The 25,876-nt window shown below is 38.8% G+C and overlaps 1 protein-coding gene across 4 annotated transcripts in view; it reads left to right on the top strand.

Annotated features, from left to right (window-relative positions):
• DOCK8 (dedicator of cytokinesis 8) overlaps positions 1-24,416 on the top strand; it is a 63,222-nt gene extending 38,806 nt beyond the window's left edge. The window contains exons 19-48 of one of the 4 annotated variants that reach the window (XM_053466396.1): positions 580-675; positions 1,145-1,379; positions 2,084-2,248; positions 3,305-3,468; positions 3,912-4,007; positions 4,489-4,584; positions 5,162-5,311; positions 5,906-6,019; positions 7,167-7,322; positions 7,922-8,061; positions 8,636-8,805; positions 9,080-9,219; positions 9,625-9,807; positions 10,564-10,693; positions 11,208-11,295; positions 11,576-11,672; positions 12,177-12,311; positions 12,397-12,549; positions 12,952-13,110; positions 13,195-13,295; positions 13,923-14,115; positions 15,317-15,460; positions 15,920-16,051; positions 17,153-17,287; positions 17,714-17,803; positions 18,489-18,725; positions 19,926-20,069; positions 20,745-20,851; positions 21,625-21,795; positions 24,263-24,416. In XM_053466396.1, coding sequence (XP_053322371.1) covers positions 580-675; positions 1,145-1,379; positions 2,084-2,248; positions 3,305-3,468; positions 3,912-4,007; positions 4,489-4,584; positions 5,162-5,311; positions 5,906-6,019; positions 7,167-7,322; positions 7,922-8,061; positions 8,636-8,805; positions 9,080-9,219; positions 9,625-9,807; positions 10,564-10,693; positions 11,208-11,295; positions 11,576-11,672; positions 12,177-12,311; positions 12,397-12,549; positions 12,952-13,110; positions 13,195-13,295; positions 13,923-14,115; positions 15,317-15,460; positions 15,920-16,051; positions 17,153-17,287; positions 17,714-17,803; positions 18,489-18,725; positions 19,926-20,069; positions 20,745-20,851; positions 21,625-21,795; positions 24,263-24,323 — 4,182 coding nt within the window. In that variant the 3' untranslated portion in view covers positions 24,324-24,416. Of the gene's footprint in view, positions 1-579; positions 676-1,144; positions 1,380-2,083; positions 2,249-3,304; positions 3,469-3,911; positions 4,008-4,488; positions 4,585-5,161; positions 5,312-5,905; positions 6,020-7,166; positions 7,323-7,921; positions 8,062-8,635; positions 8,806-9,079; positions 9,220-9,624; positions 9,808-10,563; positions 10,694-11,204; positions 11,296-11,575; positions 11,673-12,176; positions 12,312-12,396; positions 12,550-12,951; positions 13,111-13,194; positions 13,296-13,922; positions 14,116-15,316; positions 15,461-15,919; positions 16,052-17,152; positions 17,288-17,713; positions 17,804-18,488; positions 18,726-19,925; positions 20,070-20,744; positions 20,852-21,624; positions 21,796-24,262 lie in introns of all 4 variants that reach the window. The other 3 variants (XM_053466387.1, XM_053466414.1, XM_053466404.1) reach the window with 3 other exon arrangements.
• Positions 24,417-25,876: the final 1,460 nt, after the last annotated feature.

Below are 25,876 nucleotides of genomic sequence, written 5' to 3'. Positions count from 1 at the left end.
TTAATCCGTGCCTCTCAAGCACCTATACAAGATTTCTCCGGGGCTGCCCCTATTCTTTTCAATTCCCAACCCTTGCTTGTCAGATTCTCTCCTTGTCTCCAGTCCTTTCAAACATCCCTCAGGAGCCACTACTTCAGGGAAGCCTATCAACTGACAGATAAAATCCGCTAATTAAAAATGAGTAAATATTCTGAGTGTTACTGTAAGGAGTATCACCCCCAGGCTTTATGGATAAGCACTATTTAGAGCATTTTCAAGGGTTTTTACATTGTAAACTTTATATTTTTTAGGAGCCAAGGAGTTACATGTCTACAGACTCCTGTATAAAATACTCAAAGACGTTGTTTGTTGCATGTAGCTGTAGAAATCAAGGTCAAGGAACAAGCTTAGTTTTGTTCCTTTAGGCATGTCTTAATATAGTGTTCACACACTGCAGGATTTAATTTCATGTATTATATTAAAACAAAAGTATCTCCATCAAGCACATTTATGTTGATTTTCAGTGCTGCTTCTGAATTGTAATAGGTTTCGCTACAAAAAAATATAATGACATTTCATCCGAGGCTCATTTTGTTACAGAAAGTGCAGAATCTCTCGACACCTATAAAATGGATCGAAGGACACAAGGGAATATTTAACTTGGGGGTGCAAGCTATTTCCTCTGTGCACTCGCAGGTAATGTCCAGCTTCATCATTTCTGCAGTTTTTTATCTGACGTTGTAACAAGAAGTAGTACATATCAATCAGTCTTACAAAACAACCATAAACAAGACGTTCTGTTGAATTAAATGGATAGAGATGTCTGTGGTGCTAATTCACATGGTCCACACGCAGCTGTAAGAAACTAGATGCACGGACATAAACTAGGCTACAGCCTTGAAATATTGGCATTGTGTACTGCGCATGGTGCTCTGTGTCTTAAAGGGGCACAGGGCCTTTTAAGGCAGTCTTCCTTAGTGTAAATGGGCCAAAGACCTCCCTTGCACCTGCCGCCCTAGGCCTAGTCGGCCTTGGCCAGAATGTTATTGCTTGACAAACAACATGAGTCCCAATACAATAATGCAAATTACAGGGAATACTATTGTTTTGTTTGTTTATGTATTTCAAAAGGACTGAAACAAATGGTTTGTAATTCTGTTTGCAGGACAGCCACCTGGATAGGTTCTTTACTCTCTGCCATGCGCTGGAAGGCCCAGTGACTTTTCCTATCAGGGTTCTAGAGCAGAAGATCACAGAGGCCACCCTAGAACATGAACTGAAACTCAGCATTGTCTCCTTAAATTCTTCTAGACTGGAGCCGTTGGTATTGTTCCTTCATCTTGTTCTTGATAAACTTTTTCAGCTCACTGTGCAGCCCATGGTAATTGGAGGACAAACAGGTATGAATATGACATGCTTATCTTTAATAGTATTTCTTTTTAATCATCTTCTGATGACATTTCTGACTCTCACTGTAATTCTGTATGCTGAAAGAAAATGTATGCTAGAAATGTATGCATACAAAAGATGTGCATGATCGGCCTCCTAGAAAGCAATCATGTGCATACTAGGTGTTGTCTGAATGGTATTTGATTCATTAGACTTCATTGCACTATGAAACCTGTAAAAAATGGCCAAATTCTGCTGCAGGGGAAAACATCATTTTAATTCTCTCTCTAGCTCTTGGTATCACTATATTTTTGCCTGTCTTTGCAAAGGTTTTTTTTTGTTTTGTTTTCTTTAGTTTGTCTGTAGTTTTAAAACATGCCTTTTCACATGTCCTAAGTCCTAAAGTCCGTCCAGCCTGATCACACTTCAAAGAATGTATATGTGTGAAAGATTCTACAGGGCACCTGTGGCCTACCCTCCCCATGTCAGTCGTATGGACTGACTGCAGTAGAGTTCAGTCCTGAACCCCTCCAATGCCAGAGCATTGCAAATCTTTTTTTTATTTTTTCCAAAATCAAAGAAGGTCTACTTTTATTAGGGCATGTGTGTAGGTATAAACAGCCAGATGATGTATGCAGGAATAATTAGCCTTGCACGTTATTTGTTTCCACCCGTTATTAAGTAAAATATCATTCATTTATTTATTTTTTTTCAGCTAATTTTTCCCAAGATGCATTTGAATGTGTGGTATCTATTGTAAACAGTCTGCATAACAGTAAAGATCTAAGCAAGGACCAGCATGGAAGGAATTGCTTATTGTCATCCTATGTATACTATGTGTTTCTCCTGCCTGAGATACACAAGGACTTTGTTATAGCAGGTATATTGGTTTTGTTCTTCTTTTTCAATTGCATCTGAAAGAACTCCCCATACAGTACTGTATACTGTGTTGCCCAGTTCTGTGTACATACTTTTACAAATATTTGGAAACCTTGAATGTCTTTCTTTTTAGTGCTGCAACACATTACATAAGTTAATGTGGCAAAGAAACAAAGAACTAAAATAAACACCTGAAAGCAGGGGCATAACTAGAAACCCCATGACCCTGGTGCAAAAATTGCCCCAGCGGCCCCCGACTTTGCCCTAAACATCTTGTGCCTTTGCCCCCAAGTGCCATCCTACCCCCCAAACAGCCTGTCAGTGCCATCTTTGCCCCATGTTGTCAGTGCCACCAAATACCTTATCTGTGCCACCTTTGCCCTCAAAAAGCTTGTCTGTGCCTTCTTTGCCCCTTTCCCCCCTTCCAACATACACTCTGGCACATATATTTAAAAACACTACACAAATTACATGCACTTACTCATGCTCACAAACACACACGTACATATTCATTCTAGCACACACTCCATCTCGCCCACTTACACATTCTTGCTCACTCACAATTACACATCCATGCTCACATACATACACATATATACACAAACATACATAAATACATACATATATATATATATATATATATATATATATATATATATATACACATACATACAAACAAAAATACATACATACCATGCCCACCCCGGTAAGTTGTACCAGTTTAAAATAGTTTGTAGACCTGGACCCATAGAGGCACAGGCCTTGGTGCAGCTGCGACCCCTCTAGTTACGCCACTGTCTGAAAGATTAGTTTTTGTGACAGTCAGAACACAGGTAGAATACAGCCCCTTGCATACTCCAACATTTTAGCTGCCCAAAGCAGTCCTTCTAGGGCAAGGCTTAAAACATGTGAAATTCTTTCTTATATTCTAAACCACACTGAAGTATTGCTGCCTCTATAAGACTAAAGCAAATCCATAACATGTTGCCACAACGTATATATAAAAAAACTGTTCTGATCTGACATGGAGTTCTGCATTGTCACTCATTTTGACCAGGTGGAAATGTAGCCGAGTTACGTTACAACACAGTAGGACGTACATCAGCTGCCACTGTTGGCTCTAAACTAATACAGTCCCGAGCAATAAGTACCAGTAACCCCGACATCCCTGGCATGCAAAATGCTGCAGACGAGGAAGTCAAAACCATAATGTCTAACAAGGTGAGGAAACGTTGTTCTGTTTGGGTTGTTCACGTTAAAGGAACATGGTATATATTTATAAACATACAATTTATATATATATATATATATATATATATATATATATGTATATGTATATGTGTGTGTGTGTGTGTAAATATAATTCTTTCATTCCCTTTACAACTTGGACTAGGTACCACATTTACGCATCAGAAAGGCTATAGAGCTTTATATCTATGTCCATTAGATAGAATCGGATGCTGTTTTGGGTCTGGCTCATTCCTTAAAGCACTGTCCTAGTCATGTGAGAAGATACTCACATTACATACATTAGACCGGGTTAGAGGCAGATTTAATATAATATCATTTACATAAAATGTGTGAAAGGAACCTTTTTTTTTATATGTGCATGTTGTGAGTTTCCCTGATCGCTCTTCTAGTGGCATTGTGGTCTTTTGCTGCAGGTCATTGGTCGCAACTGCAATCGTATGTCCTTTTTTATTGAAGGCAGTAATGACACACAGTCTACCATTCCCAACACAAGACCATCTAGTAAAAAGGTACTTTGAGTGAGTCGTTCCTGAGGATCATAATTTAAGACTGAGCTAATCATTCCGTGTCTGGGGTAGAAAAGCATATATTTATGAAATGATGATTAGAACCTGAGGGTGTTAAAAACTTTTTAAATTGTAAATTAGAAAAAGTACGTAAAGCAACAAAATCTACTGGTTTCTTACCTATATAAATGTATAAATCATAAGTACAACCATAAACTAAGGTCAATACATGCGGATAAATAGCATAATTACAGTTAGTCCTCTTATAGCTTTATGTGTTTTATTAATGATTGCTATATTTTGGTGAGAAGGCACAAAACCGTTCCGGCACATTTGTACTTCCAGTTTTTTTTTATGGCGTAATCACTCATTTTAAATGTATGTTTAATAACGCCCTATAAATGAACACGCGTTTGAACTTGCTTATTAAAATGTTCCGATTTACTTAACATAATGGGGAATTATACTTTGTTTCTCATTATAGCATTTTCACGAAGAGCTGGCACTTCAGATGGTGGTCAGCACTGGGATGGTCAGAGAAAGTGTTTTCAAGTACGCTTGGTTCTTCTTTGAACTTTTGGTAAGATCAACATTATACAAGATGTGTTTTTTCATGACCTCGCCTTATAATAATGTTAACTTCATACAGTAAGTGTATCTTGGAGTTTGCACATGGTGTTCTGGTGGGAGCTGCTGTTGGTGTCCCAAGAGGATAAATATCAGTTTCATTATTTCAGTGTTAATCCTTTTAAGTAAGTAATTTCAGACTAATAGCCCTTTTCACAGACCCCACTATTTATATGCTATCTTGAGTTAAACAAGTTCTTACATACCAGATGAGATGAAATTGGCCTAGGTGGTTTATGAAGCTTGCATACATGTGAATTGAAAATAGAGAATTGAAAGGTGAACTAGTTCCCTGTTTATGGTTACTAAAATGTTTGAATTCTGTCTACCAATGGCGGATCTGCTCCCACCACAACATCCATGCTTCTCTAACCGCAGTCCACCTAGTACTGAATTGCAGTAGTTGGTAAATTTCAACAAACTCGGTATTCTGTAGGATGGCCACCTCTGTTTAAAAAGAAAGTGCAAGTGGAACACAAGCATGACATTTGATTCTGGTAATTATATGTTCCCTTTTTCCTGGCATTTAGATAAAAAGCATGACACAGTACATCCACAATATGGACAGACCAGATGTGCCTAGAAGGAATCGCTTCTCTGACCGGTTTAAAGATGACATAAGTACCATTGTGAATGTCATCACTGCTGAAATTGGAGCTCTTTTAAGCAAGCCACAAAAGGTAAACATAACCACAGCATCATCTTAACTACTTTCACATACTGGAAGACAGGAGGGAACTTGCTATAGTAATCATCATTTTGAGACAATTGTGTCATAATAGGCTATTCCATATTGTTTTAAAGTCTATCTTTAGGGCATCTTCATAATTTGCATCAATTTGCACAGACTCTCTACCGGCTATACACTGAGCAGCAGATCCGTCTGTTCTAACAAAAGGGCCTCCTTTGTCCATGTTGTGTGGGTTTGAAGGCTTTACAGTCAAAACGTATACATAATTTATAATTATTTACATAAATTGTAACAATTAAGACATTTAGTTTTACAAATCATAGTAACGCGTTAGACACATGTACAAATATGTATAATTTCTACATAACAAACACCATATTCATTTATAAAATATATTTATCCAATTATAAGTTATGCGCTTTGATGCAACATTAAAATTTTAATTAGAAACAAACATACATATGTTTAGAAAATCAGTCTGGTATAATACTACTATATTACAATGTACACCTTTATATATACTATATTGTAACTATATGTGCTCTGGGTTGAGTTTACTCATTGATAATTGTGTTCTATTCAGGAGGCAGAACAAGCAGAGAAAATCAACATAAGTTTGGCATTTTTCATATATGATTTAATATCCCTAATGGACCGTGGTTTCGTGTTTAATCTCATCAAGCTTTACTGCAATCAGGTAATAAGGGCTTTTGCATATTTATCAAGTGTTACAATTTGAGACCCTTTTCCAATTAGCTCTTCTGCCTTAAAGTTACAGTCATAGTAAAAAAAATAAAAAAATAAAAAAAAAAAAAGTTACTAAAGTGTGAAAAGTTGTACAACTATTTTTTTCTTGTTAGAGAAAACTCTAACACAGGGGCGTACTTAGAGTATTTGGGGCTGATCCTATATTTGGCACCCACACACACACTCTTAATACTCTCAATTTCTATCTCAATGTCTCCCTACCTTCTCTATTGACCACTTCAATGTCCCTCTCTCTCTTTTCCCGCAGCTCAGATTCTTCTCTTGCCTCTTCTTCAGTCTTCTTGTTTCAACTGATTCTCCCTGTGTCTTCTTTCTTCATCCACTTCTGCATTAACCAGGCCTCCCGGAGCACTTCCGCAAAACAGCAGAACTTCTGGGCACACCCTCTCCCCCGATTGGAGGAATGGGGGGAGAGGCTGTCCCTGTGGCTCCACCATTTTGCAGAAGTACTCCAAGTGGGCAGAATAATGACGACTGATTCATGGAATAAGAAAAGCGTTTCTGCACCTCTCTTTCTCCACAAGTCTGTCTGCGTTATTCTGGCCTCTCGGTGTACTTCCACGAAAGAGCATGGTCGCAGGGACAGCCTATCCTCCGTTCCTCCAGTGGGAGAGAGGATGTGCCCAGAGGCTCCGCCCTTTTGCGGAAGTGCTCTGGGAGGCCTGGTTCACAAAGAAGAGGTCAAAGAAAAAAAGCACAAGGAGAAGGGGAAGAAGACAGAAGAGCAAGAAGAGGCAAGAGAATAAGCAGACCTGTGAGAAAGAAGACAGGGGCACGGAAGAGATCGGTGTAGAAGACATTAAGAGATAACTTTCTGGGAGATCTCTGTGTGCCAGTGTGGCACCCCTCTGATGAGGGTGGACCCCCCCCCATGTATGCTACTGATATGTATCTGCATATGTACTATGTAAGTGAGAGACATGCTTATACTGCATGCAGAAGTTTGTCATTGGTATGTTAGTATGTTGTATTACCCCACATTGCACAAATCATATCTGCAATCATAGCTCAGTTATCTCATTTTTGCACATCATTTTACTTTACCAGCGCAACTGTATTTGCTCCCTCTTATCTAGTTAACAACCAAACTGAATTCGTTCCCAACCTTGATTTCTATGAGACTGGAATTCCTGAGGATTCTGTGCAGCCATGAACATTATCTCAACTTAAACCTCTTCTTTGTGGCATCTTCATCATCGCCAGCTTCTCCCTGTCCTTCTGTTTCTTCTGAGGTATATATATGATCTTACCTAAAGCTTGGTTGTTTGTTTTTTTAATTATTGGTGTAGAGCTAGGTTGTAATATAACTTGTTATAATGTACCTTTTCACACTGTTTCCCATGTGCACCTCAATGATAAGCCAAATAAGAAAATGATGTCTTGGTACATTACCTGGAAAACTGTGACATGTATGGTCTTCATATAACCTTGTTAATGGTTTTCAAATGAAAGGAGTAACAACATTACAATTACAGCAAGGTTTTTATGTTACTGAGCGGGTGGCAGATAGATGGAACAGTCTCTTATCGTGAGTGATAGAGGCATATACAGCAAGGGAATTTAAATCTGCATGGCATAGGCGTAAAAATATTCTCAACCCAGCGGTTGGAAACTCAGTGGGGTCTCTCCTTGTTGGAGTATCATGCAGAATGTGTTGTGAGAGTCTGAAAAGGGGAAGTTTGCAGGTAAGGAAACTCCTGAGCTATACTTGGATACTGGGGCAAGTTTCAATGAAGATCAACTCAAAGTTGATCTAGAAATCTGTGATTAACTGAGTGATTTTCACTGCACCTTGGTCCGTACTAACTAAACTCCTTTGTGCATCTTTCAGAACTCGAGCTCCTGCTCCAGTTTTCCAGACCAGAGAATCAGCGGAATGTTTGAGCTCTCTGCAGATTACCGCCAAAAGCATTTCCTAATTGGGCTTCTCTTCACCGAACTGGATGCTGCCTTGGACTCTGAAATCGAAGGGTATGCAAAACACAGTGTAACTATTTGTTGTACTGAAAGCATAAACACAGGTGTCCAAATTTCCGCAAGTTGTACTTTTAAAATAAAAGAAAAGATTAATTTTATAAAAGCAGTTATATTATGCCTTAAAACCAGAGGCCAAATGTTTCTTGTCATGGTGGCACACAAGACATGTAGGTTGAGCAATGTTACCCTCGGCTAGGGGTGCACCTGTAAGCTGGTAAAAATTGTACTTTTGCGTCAATATTATTTATATGGAGAAAACAGTAGAAAAGAGAATGGAAGAGGCCAATATTTTTTTTTTATATATTTCTGAAAATAAATTACACAGATAAAAAACTGAAAAGCACAAACTGGGGAGTTTTGAAAACTCAATCCAATTAGTTAAAAGCTCTGTAGTTTAAAGTTCCTTATTAATTTGACTAGGAAATGTCTGTAATTGGTATTTGCATACAGATAATGTCATTATTTTTCATGTCATTCATGTTTTTCACAACGTGCAATAAAAATTTGCTTGCATGGACATGGCGATAATTTTAAAGTAAGTGTAAGATCATTTTTGTCTTTTTTTCAGCATTGCTAGGGTACAGAAAAAAGCTATTAATGCAGTATACAGTTTGCTGAGCTCGCACGACTTAGACCCACGCTGCCAGAAAACTGAAATCAAAAACAAGATTGCTGCTCTCTACCTGCCTTTGGTCAGCACCATTTTGGATGCTCTACCCCAGCTGCATGATCTCTCCGGTAAGCATTTGGGTATTTGCGTATGATGGTATTTTGGTGTTATATGACATGAGGAGAACACCCGCTAGCTTTTTGATATATAATCACCAACTTACATTTTATTTTGCTGGTTTTTCCTCGTTCATAGAGTGGTGGCTGTTCCCTGGTGTCCTCGTAACGCCACGCCATTTTAGTATGACAGTTTGCTGCAAACAGGAGATCATTATTTATACTTGGCACTGGCCCTTGATGTGTGAACGCTTCTGGTAACTGTTGTGTCTTATTTATACATTAGTGTTAGACTCACGAGGGGGAAAGATCCGCAATGCGGATGAAGAACAAGACACTCCAAGTCCAATTAACCCAAATGTTGCAATGGCTGTAGCTGGAAATCATTTCAACTTGAAGCCTTCTGCCATGACTCTTACATCTGTGGTAAGTTTGTTCTTTTTGCACTATTTTTCACAGGCACATAAGGATTCCATTATTGCCAAGAACTACAATGGCTTTTGACCAGACAGGAGAACATGGTTATTAACAGCAATTTTAATAAAGGGAAGCATGGCACGCATTGCCTGAGGCTCTGTGGCAAGAGTAGGACCATTCTCAAGCAAACCCAAGTGTTCTGAGGATATTAAGAGTTAGAGTTAAATTGCAGTTGAGTTCACTGCTGCACTGGAGTCTCCTCAACACATTAATATATCACACTGAGGCAAACTGCTGTGAATGGAAGTCACAAATATTAATTCTGTGTGGATCATACCACTACTGTGTTGACATAGAAAAAATTCTATGTGTGGAAATGAATATATTATTTTTTCATTAATTATTATTCCCCAGCCTCTTAAAATGTATACTACAATGAGTCCTGAATCCACAAGAAAACTCTTAACCTGCTTCCTGTGGATCATGAAAAACGCAGAGCAGAGTTTGATCCAGAGGTGGCTTGCCTACTTACCTACGCTCCAGCTGAACAGAGTCTTGGATTTACTGTACATGTGCGTCTCGTGCTTTGAGTACAAAGTAAGTTCTCAGTGTAACGTATCTTACAGAAAGATTGTGTTGCCAAAATCATACTGCATATTTGTCAACTTACATCCCCTTCATTTCTATGATGCTTAAATAGATGATCTAACCATCCCAGCTGAAAAGTAACACGTTAGATGTATGGGTTTATTTGTGTACGTGTAGTGTTACGTGTGCAGCAGCCATGAACAGTCTGATATAGACAAGAAAAGGACATACCTAATGTTGGGTGTCTGAACAGATATTCTGTAAGATACTGCTTCCAAGTACTTCTTACAACTAGTGTCCCTAAAATCTTGACTGTGTACACTGCAGAGATGGGATTTACTAATGCAGGAAACAGACAGCCATTAAAACCACCAAATCAGATTAAATGCAATTATTCCAAAGCATATTTCATTTTCATTGTCAGTATTAAGTATTATTATGTGTTTTTCATTGGGAAACGTTGGGCATGGAACTGAAACTTGTGCATTGATTGTATCTGCAAAATGTTATTACATCAACCTAGTATATAAATATATCATTAGCCGACAGGCTCAGCCATTTTGCCTCTGGTCCATGCGCAACCTCCACGTCTACCCAAATAGAAAACTAAAGTGCAGTTACACTAGTGACCAGCAGGTAGCGATTCTCATCAGGGCAGCAGGGTTAGCCATCTGCTTTTTGTGGTGGAAATATAATGCCTTGTGATGTACAGTATGCTTGTATATTTGTTAAATATGTGTACGTCCTGTATATGTGCATAATCAGGGGAAGCAGTCATCGGACAGAGTGAGCACGCTGGTACTTCAGAAGTCAAAGGATGTAAAAGCCCGACTGGAGGAAGCATTGCTAAGGGGTGAAGGAGCCAGGGGAGAAATGATGAGGCGATGGAAAACGGGTAGGGTAGAGTAAAATCTCTATTGTCCTGTGCCAAAGACTTAGCACTGCTTCAATGTGAATCCTGCTTTACAAACGTTCCTACACTGTGCCTTTCTGAATATCACTCCATCACTTTCATTCCAGTTAATAAACACATTCTTTTATGTGGTTTGTATTTTACAATATGTCTTCCAATCATTTCCCTCCAGTTATGTTTAACAGAAGTATTTGTAGCCGTTTGGTTGTAAACTGAGTGACGTATTACCCCTCTGCCAAAAAAGTTCATTTGTTTGCACTGGAGAACATTTTTACTATACTGACCATCTCTGTACCAGGCCCCTGCACCCCATGAGTTTGTGCCAAAGGAGATCAGTGACCCATGGGGATCAGCCACTCGAGGCTATTTACTACTACTTTGTTCCCCTGCTTGTAGGAAGCATGCTTAATACAACCACGATGGGGTTCCATATACTGTGTATAAGAATCTGCTAGTACATGGAACTTCACAGTGGAATGGTTTGTTTCTCTAGCAGGCAATGATAGATTTGCTGGACTTAGTGAGAACTTGAGGTGGAGAAAGGAGCAGACGCAGTGGCGCCAAGCCAACGAGAGACTTAATTTGTGAGTACTTTATGAAGGTGGCGGGGAATATATATGACCACTGTTGTTATGTTCCTGTCAATTAGATACTGAGCACAATAACTGTGTAGTTACTTATGATGGTCCATTGTAAACAGGGATTACTCATTAAACTGCGTATTTATTTGTATATTGATAACACTGGCATGTTATTCTGTATCTGACGTTTAGTTAATTCCCTAAATAGAGTGTAATTCTTAATTTTCAAAGGAACTAATGTTTCTTTAAAGACAATATGAAAAGTAAAATGTTTACGTTGTAGGACAAAGGCTGAAATTGACCAGGAAGCCATCTTGAGTGGAAACCTGGCTACTGAGGCCAATCTGGTCATTTTGGATATGCTGGAAATTATTATACAGGTACATATCACAGAGATGCAACTTCTCTTTGAAAACATAGATGCTGTTTATATTATATCTGTTTAGGTTCAAAATAGCCTTATATCAAACTATTGTTCCCCTGATGCATAAAATCCTAGAATAAATAGGTCTGGCTTTGGCTCCTGTCGAATCGTGGGAGGTGTCATGTCCATGACAGGCAGAAAGCTCTTTGTTGGATACCCCTACTTTCTGTGTTCCGAAAAAGGGCTTCAAAAATAACTCCATGTATTCGTATAACTTCCCCAGTCATAACAGAAACTTTGTTTTGTCTGTAAATGATAGTAAAATGTTCCCAGCACAAGTGACGATGAATAAACTATAAATTCACCTTCGATAATTTGATATGATAACAGAAGTAGAACACATACAAATTACACATAGAAATAACTGCCAGGCATATTGTACACAATGCATGGATCTGTTATCAATCTATATGTTCTTTGTTTTTTGTATATGTTGATAAAATATTTTTTCTGACTGTAGGTAAACTTGACAACTGAGTGTAAGGACAACCTACTTGGAGGAATTCTCAAAGTTCTCGTACACTCCCTGAGCACCAATCAGAGCATAACCTACCTGTCTCATTGCTTTTCCTCCATACGTCTGATCGTTATCAAGGTAAATAATCACGTTTAGTTTAGAACATACTTTACACAAGAAAAAACTAACTGCAGTGTGCTAAGACTATTGGCCTTTTTTCTAGTTTGGGGACTTCCTGTTCGAGGAGGAAGTGGAACAGTGTTCTGATCTATGCCAAAAAGTCTTGCATCATTGCAGCAGTTCTATGGAAAGCACACGGATCCAGGCTTGTGCCACCCTGTACTTGATCATGAGATACAGCTTCAGCAGCACAAGTGTAAGACATTCTGATGTTTGTGGATTTTTTCATTATTCCCAACTGACTGTACAGTTGACTGGTTATTAGAGGAACGAGACAGCGCGTGTATAATCCGAATCAAAGCTCCTGTCTCTTTGCAACCTTCTGTTTTTTCAACAGTTGGAATCCTGTAGTTATAGCGTAATTTCGGTGATTAACCCAGTGAGATGGTTTTATGAGATGTTTGTTGCTTGGTTAGCCAACTGGTGGCCTACTGAGTGCTCACTAGGTCTGTTATGGGGACAAGGAGCTTGCAGAAGGACATCTTCGTGTTGCTGAAATATTGCTGTATATATTAAATCTGACAAAATGGAGGAATGGCCTTCCCTTTGGTCATGTAGAATCTGTGACTGTTACATTTATCTTTGCATTTTTATTCAGAACTTTGCCAGAGTGAAGATGCAGGTTACCATGTCACTGGCATCACTGGTTGGTAAATCACAGGACTTCAATGAAGAGTATCTTCGAAAATCTCTGAGGACTATACTGGCTTATGCAGAAGAAGATGAAGAGATGCAATGCACTCTTTTTCCAGCACAGGTTAGAACAAAAAAGATGAACACACTTTCTGTTGTGTTGGGATTGATTCAGTGTCTGTATGAATAAAATTTCCATTTCGAACAGGTGGATGAACTTTTGAGTAACCTTAACAGCATACTGTCAGACACTGTAAAAATGCGGGCATTTCAGGAGGACCCAGAAATGCTGATGGATCTTATGTACAGGTGAGTGCCCTGTATCTGCTGCTTCAAAGGCCACAGTACTATGCTTCAGTGAAAAGGTGTAACAGTATGGTTTCTACTACAATATTCACTATGCTTAGCACTCACTATTAACTAGAAGCCAAAGGCCTGATTCATAATATAATAGTTAAGCATGTCCTGTACCCTGCCTCTGAACAGTCATAATGCTGTTAATTTAAATTTTTTCGAGATAAGGAGGGAAATGATAATATCCATGGCTATAGGAATCTGAAATATAAGAGGGAGATTGTTTACATTGCCTAAAAATGTTCTTCTTCCTCTGTTATTTCATACAGGGAAAAGAAAAAATGTCGGTGCGCTAAGCTAGTCTCAGGCTCAAGTAATACAAATGTGTAATATAAGGCCTACCAAACAGGTGTAAGCATGCTGCAAGAAACAGTGTATTGGCTGTACAATGTATACAAAAAACAAAAACTGTCTGCGCTTCTTACCCTAATAAAGTTGGCAACTTTATTAGGGTAAGAAGCGCAGACAGTTTTTGTTTTCTGTTATTTCATACACAGCAATACAAGCATATTGAAAGTAAAGTGATATGCACTTACAGCCATGACAGACAAGGGTTCATTATGGTTTGTTCTTTTTTACTAGAATTGCCAAGGGTTATCAAACGTCTCCAGACCTGCGGCTGACATGGCTACAGAACATGGCAGAGAAACATGTTAAGAGGAAGTGTTACACAGAAGCAGCTATGTGCCTGGTACATGCAGCTGCTCTGGTGGCGGAATATCTAAGCATGTTGGAAGATTGCAGCTACTTACCCGTTGGCAGTGTGAGCTTTCAGGTGGGAATACAACATCTATTTCTAGACTTTTATTTCTTCATGTTCAAAAACCAAGGGGTTAGTTCTACAATTGTGTTTTAAGAAAATATAAAAATAAACATTATTATTTATATTACCGTATTTGCTTGATTATAAGACGAGGTTTTTTCCTGAACAAATGCTCTGAAAAATACCCATCGTCTTATATTCGGGGTCGTCTTATAATCAGACCTCAAAGAGATCAGAGTTCCTCGCACGGGGCGGCCGGGGAACTCTGACAGCCGGGGAAGGATGCAGACAACCCCCGCTGCTAGCCGCACCTCCTCCCAGCTGCAGCGGAAGTTGTCTACGCGAATCGCGTAGAGCTCTACACGCTGCCCGGACTAAGCACCGGGGACTCAAGCACCGGTAAGTTTGGAGGAGGGAGGGGGAGGGAGTGTTAAATGGGGGGCATAAGGCATTTCTGGGGGCAGAGTGCTCTATGAAATGCCTTTTAACCCCCTTAATGCCACTCTGCCTCCAGAAATGCATTTTAACCCTCTATATGCCGCTCTGCCCCATAATATGCCTTTTAACTCCCTAAATGCCAGAATGGCATGTAGGGGTATAAAGCAATTCTGGAGGCAGAGTGGCACATAGGTGGTCAAAAGGCCTATCATGGGGCACAGTGGCATATAGAGGGTTAAAAGGCATATCATGGGGCACAGTGGCATTTAGAGGGTTAAAAGGCATATCATGGGGCACAGTGGCATATAGGGGGTATAAGGAAGTTCTGGGGCAGAGTGGCAAGCCTGGGGGGAGATGTGCATAACTGGAGGGGGGCAGGTTGAAAAAAAAAAGGAAATAAAACAAAATATTTTTCTCAATCATAGCTTTTATTTCAAAAAAATAGTTCACATAGTTTACATGAATTTACTGGTAAAATTTTTTTCCTGTAGGGTCGTTTTATATTCAGGTTTTTTCTTTTTTTCATAAATATTCAGATTTTAGGGGGTTGTCTTATAATCAGGTTCATCTTATAATCGAGCCAATATGGTATTTAATATTATTATTTTTATTATTTATTATCATTATTTGCCCTGCAGTTATGTACACTAATAACTGTGATTGGTTAGGGAATACATGGGATTAGCATGTTTGTTCAGAGACAGATACTTTATATGTGAATGACTTTCCATTGCAACTGAAAGCCTAAATCATAACAAATCCATGGATCTTTCAGAATATATCCTCTAACGTCATAGAAGAATCAGCCGTTTCTGACGACATTCTGACTCCGGATGAAGATGGTGTGTGTTCCGGGAGGTACTTCTCTGAAAATGGACTGGTTGGCCTGTTGGAACAGGCTGCAGAGCTCTTCAGCACAGTGAGTGCCTCGTGTATCTGTTTGTATTGGCTATATGTGGCCCACCATATCAACTCCATAAAACACTATGTTAGTCCATTGCCTTTCCATCTAGTGTAAATAACAGGACATAGCTTTGCTGTTATCTTGTAGGAGGATAAACGGATGACTACACCAACACTGCAAAGTAAACATTATTTTTGTGTGGTTATGTTACATTAGTTAAACTTAAGTCTTTACTGCCAGTTTGCTGCCCTCTTATTTTCTCATTTACATGTTAAGGGTATGTTTTAAAAGTAAAAGGTATCTTAACTAGTTCCTCTGCCCACTATTCCAAATGCTTTGTCAATTTTGTCCGCACCTCATCCAATCTGATCGGGTTGAGCCCAGTCTCCTCTAAGCCCAACCTACACGGGCTACCTACAAGGAAAGATAAGAATCTGCTATGAGTAACTTAAATGTGTTATTTCTGTGTTTAAGGCAGGGTTCTATGAAACGGTGAACGAAGTCTATAAGATTGTCTTACCTGTTCATGAAGCACACCGGGACTACCGCAAGCTCACGTTGACTCATGAAAAACTGCAAAAGGCTTTCAGCAACATACTAATCAAGGTAGCTAAAATACGTCCACCGTGTAGCTTCTTTGATTAAAGTCTGTTTAATATACATTCATAATTCTTAAATCAAGGTGAGGTTAAATGTGTAGAACTTTTAAAGAGAATGTGTTGACAAACTACCAATGTTTTAAGCATATCATGACATGTTAATGAAGGGACCAATATTATTCTTTGAACTCAGTCAAGGTGAATTAAAATATATTCCTTGTGCCGCTCATGCCGTATTTCAAAGGACAACATACTATAAAACGGCAGAGTTGTTCTCAGGTTTAGGAATCTGATTCAATTATTATTATCATTTTAATTACCGTATTTGCTCGATTATAAGACGACCCTGATTATAAGACGACCCCCCAAAATCTGAATATTAACTTAGGAAAAAAAGAAAAAGCCTGAATATAAGACGACCCTAAAGGAAAAAAGTTTTACCAGTAAATGTTAATTCATGTAAACTATTTTTTTTAATAAAAGCTATGATTGAGAAAAATATTTTTTTTTTGTTTTTATTTCTTGTATTTTCCAACCTGTCCCCCAGTTACGCACATCTGCCCCCAGGCTTGCCACACCAATATGGCACTGTGGCCCATGATATGCCTTTTAACCCTCTATATGCCACTGTGCCCCATGGTATGCCTTTTGACCCCCTATGTGCCACTCTGCCTCCAGAAATGCCTTATACCCCTATATCCCATTCTGGCATTTAGGGGGTTAAAATGCATATTATGGGGCAGAGTGGCATATAGGGAGGTATAAGGCATTCCAGGAGGCAGACGACAGGAGGATCCAGGTCCCCTGCAGCGGTGCGGGGGATCTGGATCTTAGTCTCCTAATCAGACCTCTATTTGAGGTCTGATTAGAAGACGACCCCGATTATAAGACGAGGGGTATTTTTCAGAGCATTTGCTCTGAAAAAAACCTCGTCTTATAATCGAGCAAATACGGTATATAGCGGCATCAACTGTAATGATCAACCCAACCAGTTCATTAAGCTAAGAGGACCCTGTCCCCAAATATATACTCAAAATGATTTTCTTTCTATGCAAATAAGCATCAGTTTAATCATTGGATAATGAATGTTAATTTATTCCCATATTAGAGCCACAAGCGAATGTTTGGAACTTACTTCCGTGTTGGCTTCTATGGTGCCAAATTTGGAGATTTAGATGAACAGGAATACATTTATAAGGAACCAGCTATCACCAAACTTCCTGAGATAGCCCACAGACTAGAAGTAAGTATTTTGGTACTTTTATTTTTCAAGTACGAATATTGCTTATTGGAAGAAAGACATATATAAATAATTCATCCACACTAAACCAGCGGTCTCATTTAGAAAAAAAAAACAGCCTGTTAACTCAGCAGTCTAAAGTAGTGTTACTTAAATATTGTTTTTTTCGTACCTACTTCCTTGTGGGACATTCCAAGATTTTCCTGCGGAAACTCAATGAGGAAGTATAGGAATTAGAAGGAATTATGTACATATATTGATAAATATTTGACATGAATATTCCCTAACTGTTATAGCAGGCAGTCCTATCGATATTAGTATGAAACGTATAAAATGATAAGGAATCCTTCTTGCAAGGACACCAGTTGAGAGTTACTGACTTACTCTACATCCAAATCATGTTACAAGAGATGTGTGTTCTTATTTCAGGGATTTTATGGTCAGTGTTTTGGAGAGGACTCTGTGGTGGTGATTAAAGACTCCATCCCTGTGGACAAATCAAAACTGGATCCTTCCAAGGTACGGTACATTTTGGAGGTACCAACGTGATTGAGTTCAACAAGTATGGCTGCAATAATATGTGATACAAATTGATGTAGTGGCTGTTACTCCTAAAGGAATATGAAAAACCCTAAAACGTCATTACACATACAAAGTTTCTTTAAATCCCTTAAACACTGATAACAACATAATTGCAGTCAAACTTTAATGAAATATATAGGAAATCCTTTTTTTCAGCATATAGGATTCGCCAGAAGATGCAAGTCCCCGTCTGTATGTCTGCCAATAAACATGTGTGGCATCCTTTTTTTTAAGTTTTACTGCAATTTTGTTACTAATGTTTAAATATTGTTCTTGAAAGTAAAATGTTTGCTTTACGACTGGTGAGCAGTCTTTGTATGAAAGCGAAGACTCTTTGGGATGCACTCTGTATACGCTGTGATAAGACTACAAAAGATCCGCTTTCGTAACTTCCTGTGTGAAATATGAACACCGCTGTTTCTAATTCCAGTTCAGCACCTTGAGCTTAGAGCAGTGTTATATAATGTAATATAATGTATAATGCAAGTAAGACTCCATCACACTAAGCACTTTAATTCTAACAATTATGTTAATGCAAGTGTAGTATTATCCTCTATCTTATATATTATATAGTTTCGATTACTGTTCCCCTTAAACTCCCTTTCTTCTTCTTCTTTTACAGGCCTACATACAGATTACATTTGTGGAACCTTATTTTGAGGAGTATGAAATGAAGTACAGAGTTAATTACTTTGAAAAGAACTACAATCTCCGCCGATTCATGTACACCACCCCTTTTACATTGGACGGGCGGCCCAGGGGAGAGCTAAATGAGCAATACAAGAGAAAAACTATACTGACCACAATGCACGCCTTCCCTTACATCAAAACTCGCATAAACGTCATTCAGAAAGAAGAGGTAAAGCAGCAGATGAGAACCTATAACGGAACAGGGGCAGGGGGAGTAAGAGCGGACTCTTGACAAGGTGTAGCAATTCTGGTCATTGGTCTCAGTGACTAAAGATGAATGTGGATGACAGTATTATCTATCACCTTCAGTCACTGAGAAGGTAACTGGTTAATAACTTGTACTCATATTCTTGTTTTAGCACCATGGTCTTGCCTCTGCTTCTGCTTTGGATTTGGTGGACCAATTTTCATAAATACAGGATTGTTCTTGGTTTTATTTAGCATATTTGTCTATGTCCCAAGTAAGCATTGTACTTGCTTTATATAGAAGACAGAATTTGATTTCAATGGGATCTCTGTATATTCATAATGAACTTCCTTATAGCTGGAAGAATGTTTAGGTACTAGGTCATTTCATTACATTATTTTATTTGAGCTTGACAGGGGCAGTACAGCTACATTTACTACAGATACTGATCAAATCGACATCACCACTATTATTCATAATTGCAGAAAAGGTTTGCCATCAGCAGCCGACACGCCATGTAATAATATCCATGCGGTTCACGTAAGCCAATGTCTGTGCACAGAAAACATGCCAGAATGCTAGCTTAAAGCCTTGTGTGCCCGCTACAGATTATTCTGCATGGGAAACAGTTTGGATATACTGTCCTATTCATAGTTTCCTTCAGATATCTAATTTTTACTATTTAACTCTTTATTAAGAAATATAAATACTCGACAAAACATGCTGTAATTATGTAACATTGTACTGATGACCAGTATAGGGCATTATGCTTCAACTTTAGCTTTATCTTTGATACATTGGATGCACAGTGCTATGGAAAAAAAGTTTTTACCCCATTCCCAATTTCTTCTGAAATATTTTAAGCAAAAAACTAGATCATCCACCTAATTTTCTTATAAGACAAAGACAACATGAGTAAACATGAGCAGCTTTTAAATGATTTTATTTTTTGAAGGCAAAATCTGAACCGATCTAACCCGCGTGAAAAAGTAGCTAAACCTTGGTTGTGCCACCCTTGGTAACTGGCAACGAGTCTTTTACATCGCTGAGGAGGAATTTTGGCGCACTTCTTGGCGGAATTATTTTAATTCAGCACCACGTGCTTTACTAGACACTTCTCCAATTAAGAATAGCTCACGGCATTGACAGATGATTTAAGCTGGAGGACTTTGTGTTTTTCAGTTCACGCTTACACCCATTGAAGTTGCCATAGAAGACATGCAGAAAAAGACTCTAGAGCTAGCTCTTGCCACCAGCCAGGACCCACCAGATGCTAAAATGCTTCAGATGGTTCTTCAAGGCTCAGTTGGCGCCACTGTAAATCAGGTAATGACACAAAACACCAATGCATTGTCTAGATATAAAGAAGATTCTCTTAATATCAATTAAGAGCAATATTTTACGATATTCTTCCTGCTTTGGTTTTCATTGCCTGAATGTTTGTTACATATAGGATTGGATAACGTTCAGTGTGTCGGTGATACATCAGAAGCAAGAAAAGATCTGAGCATATAGTTGTCTGGGCTAAGATGGGTTAATAAAGCAGGGGTTGCATTTTATGTATATTAACACATGTAATTTTAGCAGACACAAAGAGAATACCCTAAATTAAGAAATCAATCATCCATTAAAGGACACAATTTGCGTTACAAAACATTTTGTTCTAGTTTTGTTAAATATTGATATTTAATAATTTAAAAGCTTTGCACTTATGTATGCTCTTTTAGGGGCACATTTTTGCTTTGTATCGGGGATGCATTCTACTATGTTCTGTTTATTTGCAGTTTTTGTGTAATAATGTGCTATTTGTAAAGGTCTTACACCATTTGGAAAAAATGCTTAATAGATATGTTATTAATAGCGAAAAGAAATCACACGCTTTCATTAACAGTCTCTGGCATGTCATAATGTATCCAGTTATTGACTACCCTGAAGTACTGCATACCCAGACATCCTAAACATTTGCATCATCGTATATCGCTTGTGTGTTATGTACAACAGGGACCACTAGAGGTAGCTCAAGTGTTTCTGGCCGAGATTCCAGCTGACCCAAAGCTCTACAGACATCACAACAAGTTGCGACTGTGTTTCAAAGAGTTTATAATGAGGTAAGCTGGCTCTCCCAGTGATTCGTTATGCATCAGTTAAGGCTGGAGACACATTTGATGGCAGATAGGAACCACTCGGCCCATCCTCAACCATTTCTGCTGGAAAGCTGATCCATTTATCTTCTTCCCTCCTTGGTAAAGTAATCGTTACTTGCATTACATCTAAACCTTTGGAGCATCATGCTATAGGTCTATACATGTTAAAAGCTATTTGCAGGCTACAGAGTCTTTAAGAGAAAGTAATTATAACCTGTTAAGTACTTGTTCAGCTGGGCTGAAAGCATCCCAAGGCATTAAACTACACAGCAATGTGTTAATGGTTTGTGCTGCCCTTGGCTAGTGTCTCCACCCCCATGGTAGCCTTACAACTGGCACTTCATGTGGGAACAGAGTTTAATAGAGATGTGCCCGTTTGGCAAGTCCTCCATAGTGTAAATGAGCAGGCCATTGAGCAGCAGCACACATTGACGCCTATTGGGTGATGTGCCACTAGTTGGCAGACCTGCCGCCCTAAACCTAGTCAGCCTAGGCCACTGATACATCCACTGATACTTCATTCATTTTACATGTAAAGCTGTTGATTTGAGGGAAAGCCATCTGATATTCTTACCTCTGCATTACGACTGGGCTTTTCATTCTTTAATGCCTGCTGTCTGTGGCAGTCCCTGTCCGTGTGGACTGGCAGAGATACCGTATGAAACCCGTTACACAAGTGACTACAACAAAAATGTTTTCATCCTGCTGGATTGCTGTAAAATATCTTCTTCCATCAGGTGTGGTGAGGCAGTGGACAAGAACAAGACGCTTATTTCATGTGACCAAAGAGAATACCACCAGGAACTGAAGAAGAATTACAATAAACTGAAAGAGAACCTTCGACCCATGATTGAGCGCAAGATCCCTGAGCTGTACAAGACTGTAGTGAGGACCCGCAATGAAGAAAGGTGAATGTCACATTATTGTCGTACAACAGTCTGTCCATTTCAACTCTTCCAGCAACATTTCCTTTTCAACCATGCTATTGTTTGGTTAAGTCTTGGCATTCAGCCATGTGAACTGCTAACTACAACTGCAATTCATTTCAATATGGTGGATGAATGTACTAGGCATATATTGTTTCTATGTCTTGATTTGCTTGGCTACATCATAGTTAGCTACTGGGCAAGTATGCTCTACTTTGAACAGTGGTATGTAAGAGGTGAGAAGAGGGCCAAGTCTGATAAGCAGCGGAAAAACAAGGAGAAGAGACATGAGGGTTAGCAAGGGGATTTATAAGAGGCTGAACCGAAGGAAGAGCCACCACACTATCCAAATATTTACTTTTACCTATAGGCAGGCCCAGGAAACTCCAGCAGCTTGGGAGCGCCCAGCTTAACGTTCTTGTAGTGTGATGACCCAAAAATAAATGTGAGATAATCCATGTTTAGCTGGCTCAATGCACATTGTCCAGTTCTATTAACACCATTACTGTTGTATTACATAGAAAGCATTTACAAGCAACACAGAATAGATCTGGCCGAGGAAATCGCCCCAGGCTGAGCGTCCCCTTGCATTTAAACCTACATTCAATGCGGTTGCATTAGCTGTACTAAGTTACAGAATATCACTGAGATCTGATAAAGTATTTTGGATAATTTATGCCGTATTATAGAATTATAGGACATTGGCACAGAGAGCATTAAATCAGTTACAACGTAATGAACAGTGCTTTCCTTACCGTGTGGCGCTCCAAGTTCTTCAGATAAACAGCCGAAGTGCCATTTAACATTATACCCACATTTACAGCCCGCAAAATAAAATACACTTACGTCTGTATGGGCAAGTCTCAAAACAAGCCTGCTCTGAATGCATATGCCTGTCAATTTCCACAAAGCTTTAAGCATAGTATAGAATTGCGGTGGCCTTTGCCATACTTTAAATATTTAAAATGTATCGTTTCTTTTAATTTACCGTGCCTGCTAACAAAAAAATCCATATCAATCTCATCTTCCCATTGCAAATGAGTAAAAATAATTATTTCTGTTAATTCGCTTTACTGCCAATGAAATTTGCAGCATACCAAATAAATGGAAATGCCTGAAAAGCTTACTAAAGTTGTAAGAAACAAGTGGCATGGGGACAATTTGTAGCAGCGTCCATCTTGGCTGTAAACATAATGAGGATCTCCATAGTTGCGGGATGCCTCCCATTACACATTTCACAGATGGCTGCAGCTAGGTGAAGGCATTCAAGGCATGCAGGGAATTGTAAACAAGGCTGCTGTGTGTCTTGCCCCTGTCACGAGGAATGAGGTCTAATTATCAGAGAATGCCTTTAAAGACCTCAATGTTTTCATCCCATTCAAAATGTCAACTTCATTTACGTTGAAGATCCGGTTACTTATTGCTTCAATGTATACGTTTCAGAAGAACAACAAGTTCTAAGAAGTGTAGTTAACTTCAGGTCATAGGCACACGTTCCGGTAATGTAGATGGAAACCTATAGTATATTCTACTAGGGCGAAACATATAAGCTTGAGACACATCGAATAGAGGAGCCCTTAACTTCTCAGGAACTGTTACACCGCCGGCTATAGGCTTTTTAAGGTATTAAGCAGAAAGCTTTAAGTGGGCCTCATCTCTATTATGAGTTGAGTGATTAAAAGACTAATTATAATAAACACACACTAAGGCATATGTATTGGGAAAAAAAAAGAATTCATTATTATTTTATGAGAAATTGAGAAATCTGCACGTGTGTCTTATTCTACCAACTTTGCACATATACCTCTTGCGTAATATACTCCCACATCTGCCTGTGCATGTACCTACTCACCTTTTTAGGGTAATTTATTGTTTTATATGGTGCCATCACAGCACTACACAATCTGCTTCTGTAAGCCCAGATTGTTATGTTATGGCCCTAAGCAGATACTTTTCTTATGCTTATACAAGCATATACTTCCATCCCTCAGTGTGGTAGAGCTCCTGAGTATTATATGTTTACATTTAACAAGCAAAATGGCCACTGCCTAGTTAGTCTAAGAGAAGATGAAATTAAACATGATACCTTTAATGGGTCAATGTAGAAAAAGATGTAATCACCACCACTTCTGGGACCCTGGAGATCCCTTTTTGTTTATGGAATAACTTCTGAGGTCTGTAAAGCTTACGTGGTTTTACATATTTTTGCAAATTGGCCCAATACAAAAGATTCCATCCCTGTCATTCCGTTTGTAGTTCATCTGGATTCTAGTGATCTACTGAGCTGATAGAAATATCTCAATGCAGATACCAATATTGGAATTACTTTACCAATTCAATTGCAGCAATGCCATAATTATCATGCTGTTTTGTGAATGCTCTCATTATCTGCCCGTCTTGTTTTTTTTCTTCTTTTTCACGTGTGTTCTGAACTCTTTTTCTTTGACAGGACATTATCACAAAGATCCAGCTTCAGGAAATACGACTCACAAGTTTTTCAGAATAGTTGAATTTCTGGATCCAGCCAAGTGAAATGATCAAATAAGCATAGACGCATCATGGCATTCACAATTAGCACACAAATGTCTAACATCAAAAACAAATCTTAAAAACACAGAGTAAGGGTGTGCAAATTATATTTAATATAGGGTCGACAAATTTGGTTTGGACCTAGGAGTCAGCCAAAAATGTAGGAGCCAGTTTTTTCCCAATCATGTTTTTTTAGTTTGAGTATATTTAAAGTTTCGATCATAACTCCCCACTTCCTTTTTCCTTTTCTCTTCTAAGATATTCACACACACACACTGACTCCAGCACTAACATATATATATATATATATATATATATATATATATACATACATACATATACATACACACACATATACACTGACTTTAACACTATAGCACACACACATACACTAACCCTCTCCCCCTCTCCATCTTATTCTCTCTGACCTGTCTGCCCTGCGGGCACGCTGTCCGCCACTGCCTCTCAGGGTCACGTAACACGGGTGCCTCGGTGCCATGCGCCCTTGGCACCTGCCTTAGCCCCCCCCCATAGCATACTGCCTAGGCACCAGCAAGTTCCTAGTCACCATGGTGACCTGGCATCCGTTATTTGTCAAGCCCTGTTTTAATGTCGTTTATTGTTCTGTGTATATAAATAAAAAAATAATAGAATACATAGGATAAAATCCAGTGATGCGTCTCCGATGTCTGGATTGTGACAAGCAAAATGAACAAGTGTAAAAGCAAAAAGAACCCATGGAGTAATATGCAAAACAAAAGGAATCATTAAGAAAAGCAGAACAAAACAGAAAAGAGGTATCATATTCCTTCAAATAGTCACCAAGCATAATTCAAGGTGCCCAAGGAAGTCTGTGCAGTGGCCTTGAACACAGTATTATCTGGGTTATACCAGTGGGAACTTACTCAGCTTCAGGAATGTGGCATACTTTCTGATCCAAAATGTTTGGTTTGGGTTAACACCACTTACACAAAGCAGAATTTTCCAACATTCCTCATAGTACCCTGAAAAAGTGATTTCCATTTCCACTACGAAAAGACGACCAAAGCGTTAATCCGAGGAGATGAAGTGAATGGGCACTATTGGCGGTACTTGTGGATGAGTTGAGAAGCTCACCTAGAACGTTAACTATTATGCACTGTGTCGTATCGTTAACGCAGATTTACATTATCCTGGTACATGTATTTAAATGTTGTGATACGATTGTTAAGATAGAAAATGCTACTCAGTTTTATGTCTGCAACGTAGACTGTAAAGTTGTAAATAATTGTTATATACCCCTTGCCTCAAAAGTTGTAGTTTGTTTCAGAATGCTGCTGGATAAGAAGCCAAATATTTAGAGGCAAAGAGCTATAGTTTATTTGAATATTTGTTTCTACTTTGCACATCAACATGCAGTGTAGATATGCTGCAAAGCTTGCGTCGCTGTTTTTATGGATGACATAATATTTTTTTACATTTTACAATCCTAATTGATCAAGTTGCAGCTACATTTTACTAGCAATAAGGTACTTAAAATGTGTTTTATTCATAA

Source organism: Spea bombifrons, chromosome 1 (genome assembly GCF_027358695.1).
Source record: "Spea bombifrons isolate aSpeBom1 chromosome 1, aSpeBom1.2.pri, whole genome shotgun sequence".
Lineage (NCBI taxonomy): Eukaryota > Metazoa > Chordata > Amphibia > Anura > Pelobatidae > Spea > Spea bombifrons.
The sequence above is the reverse complement of the archived record's forward strand: the minus strand, read 5'-3'. Positions and strand labels throughout refer to the sequence as shown.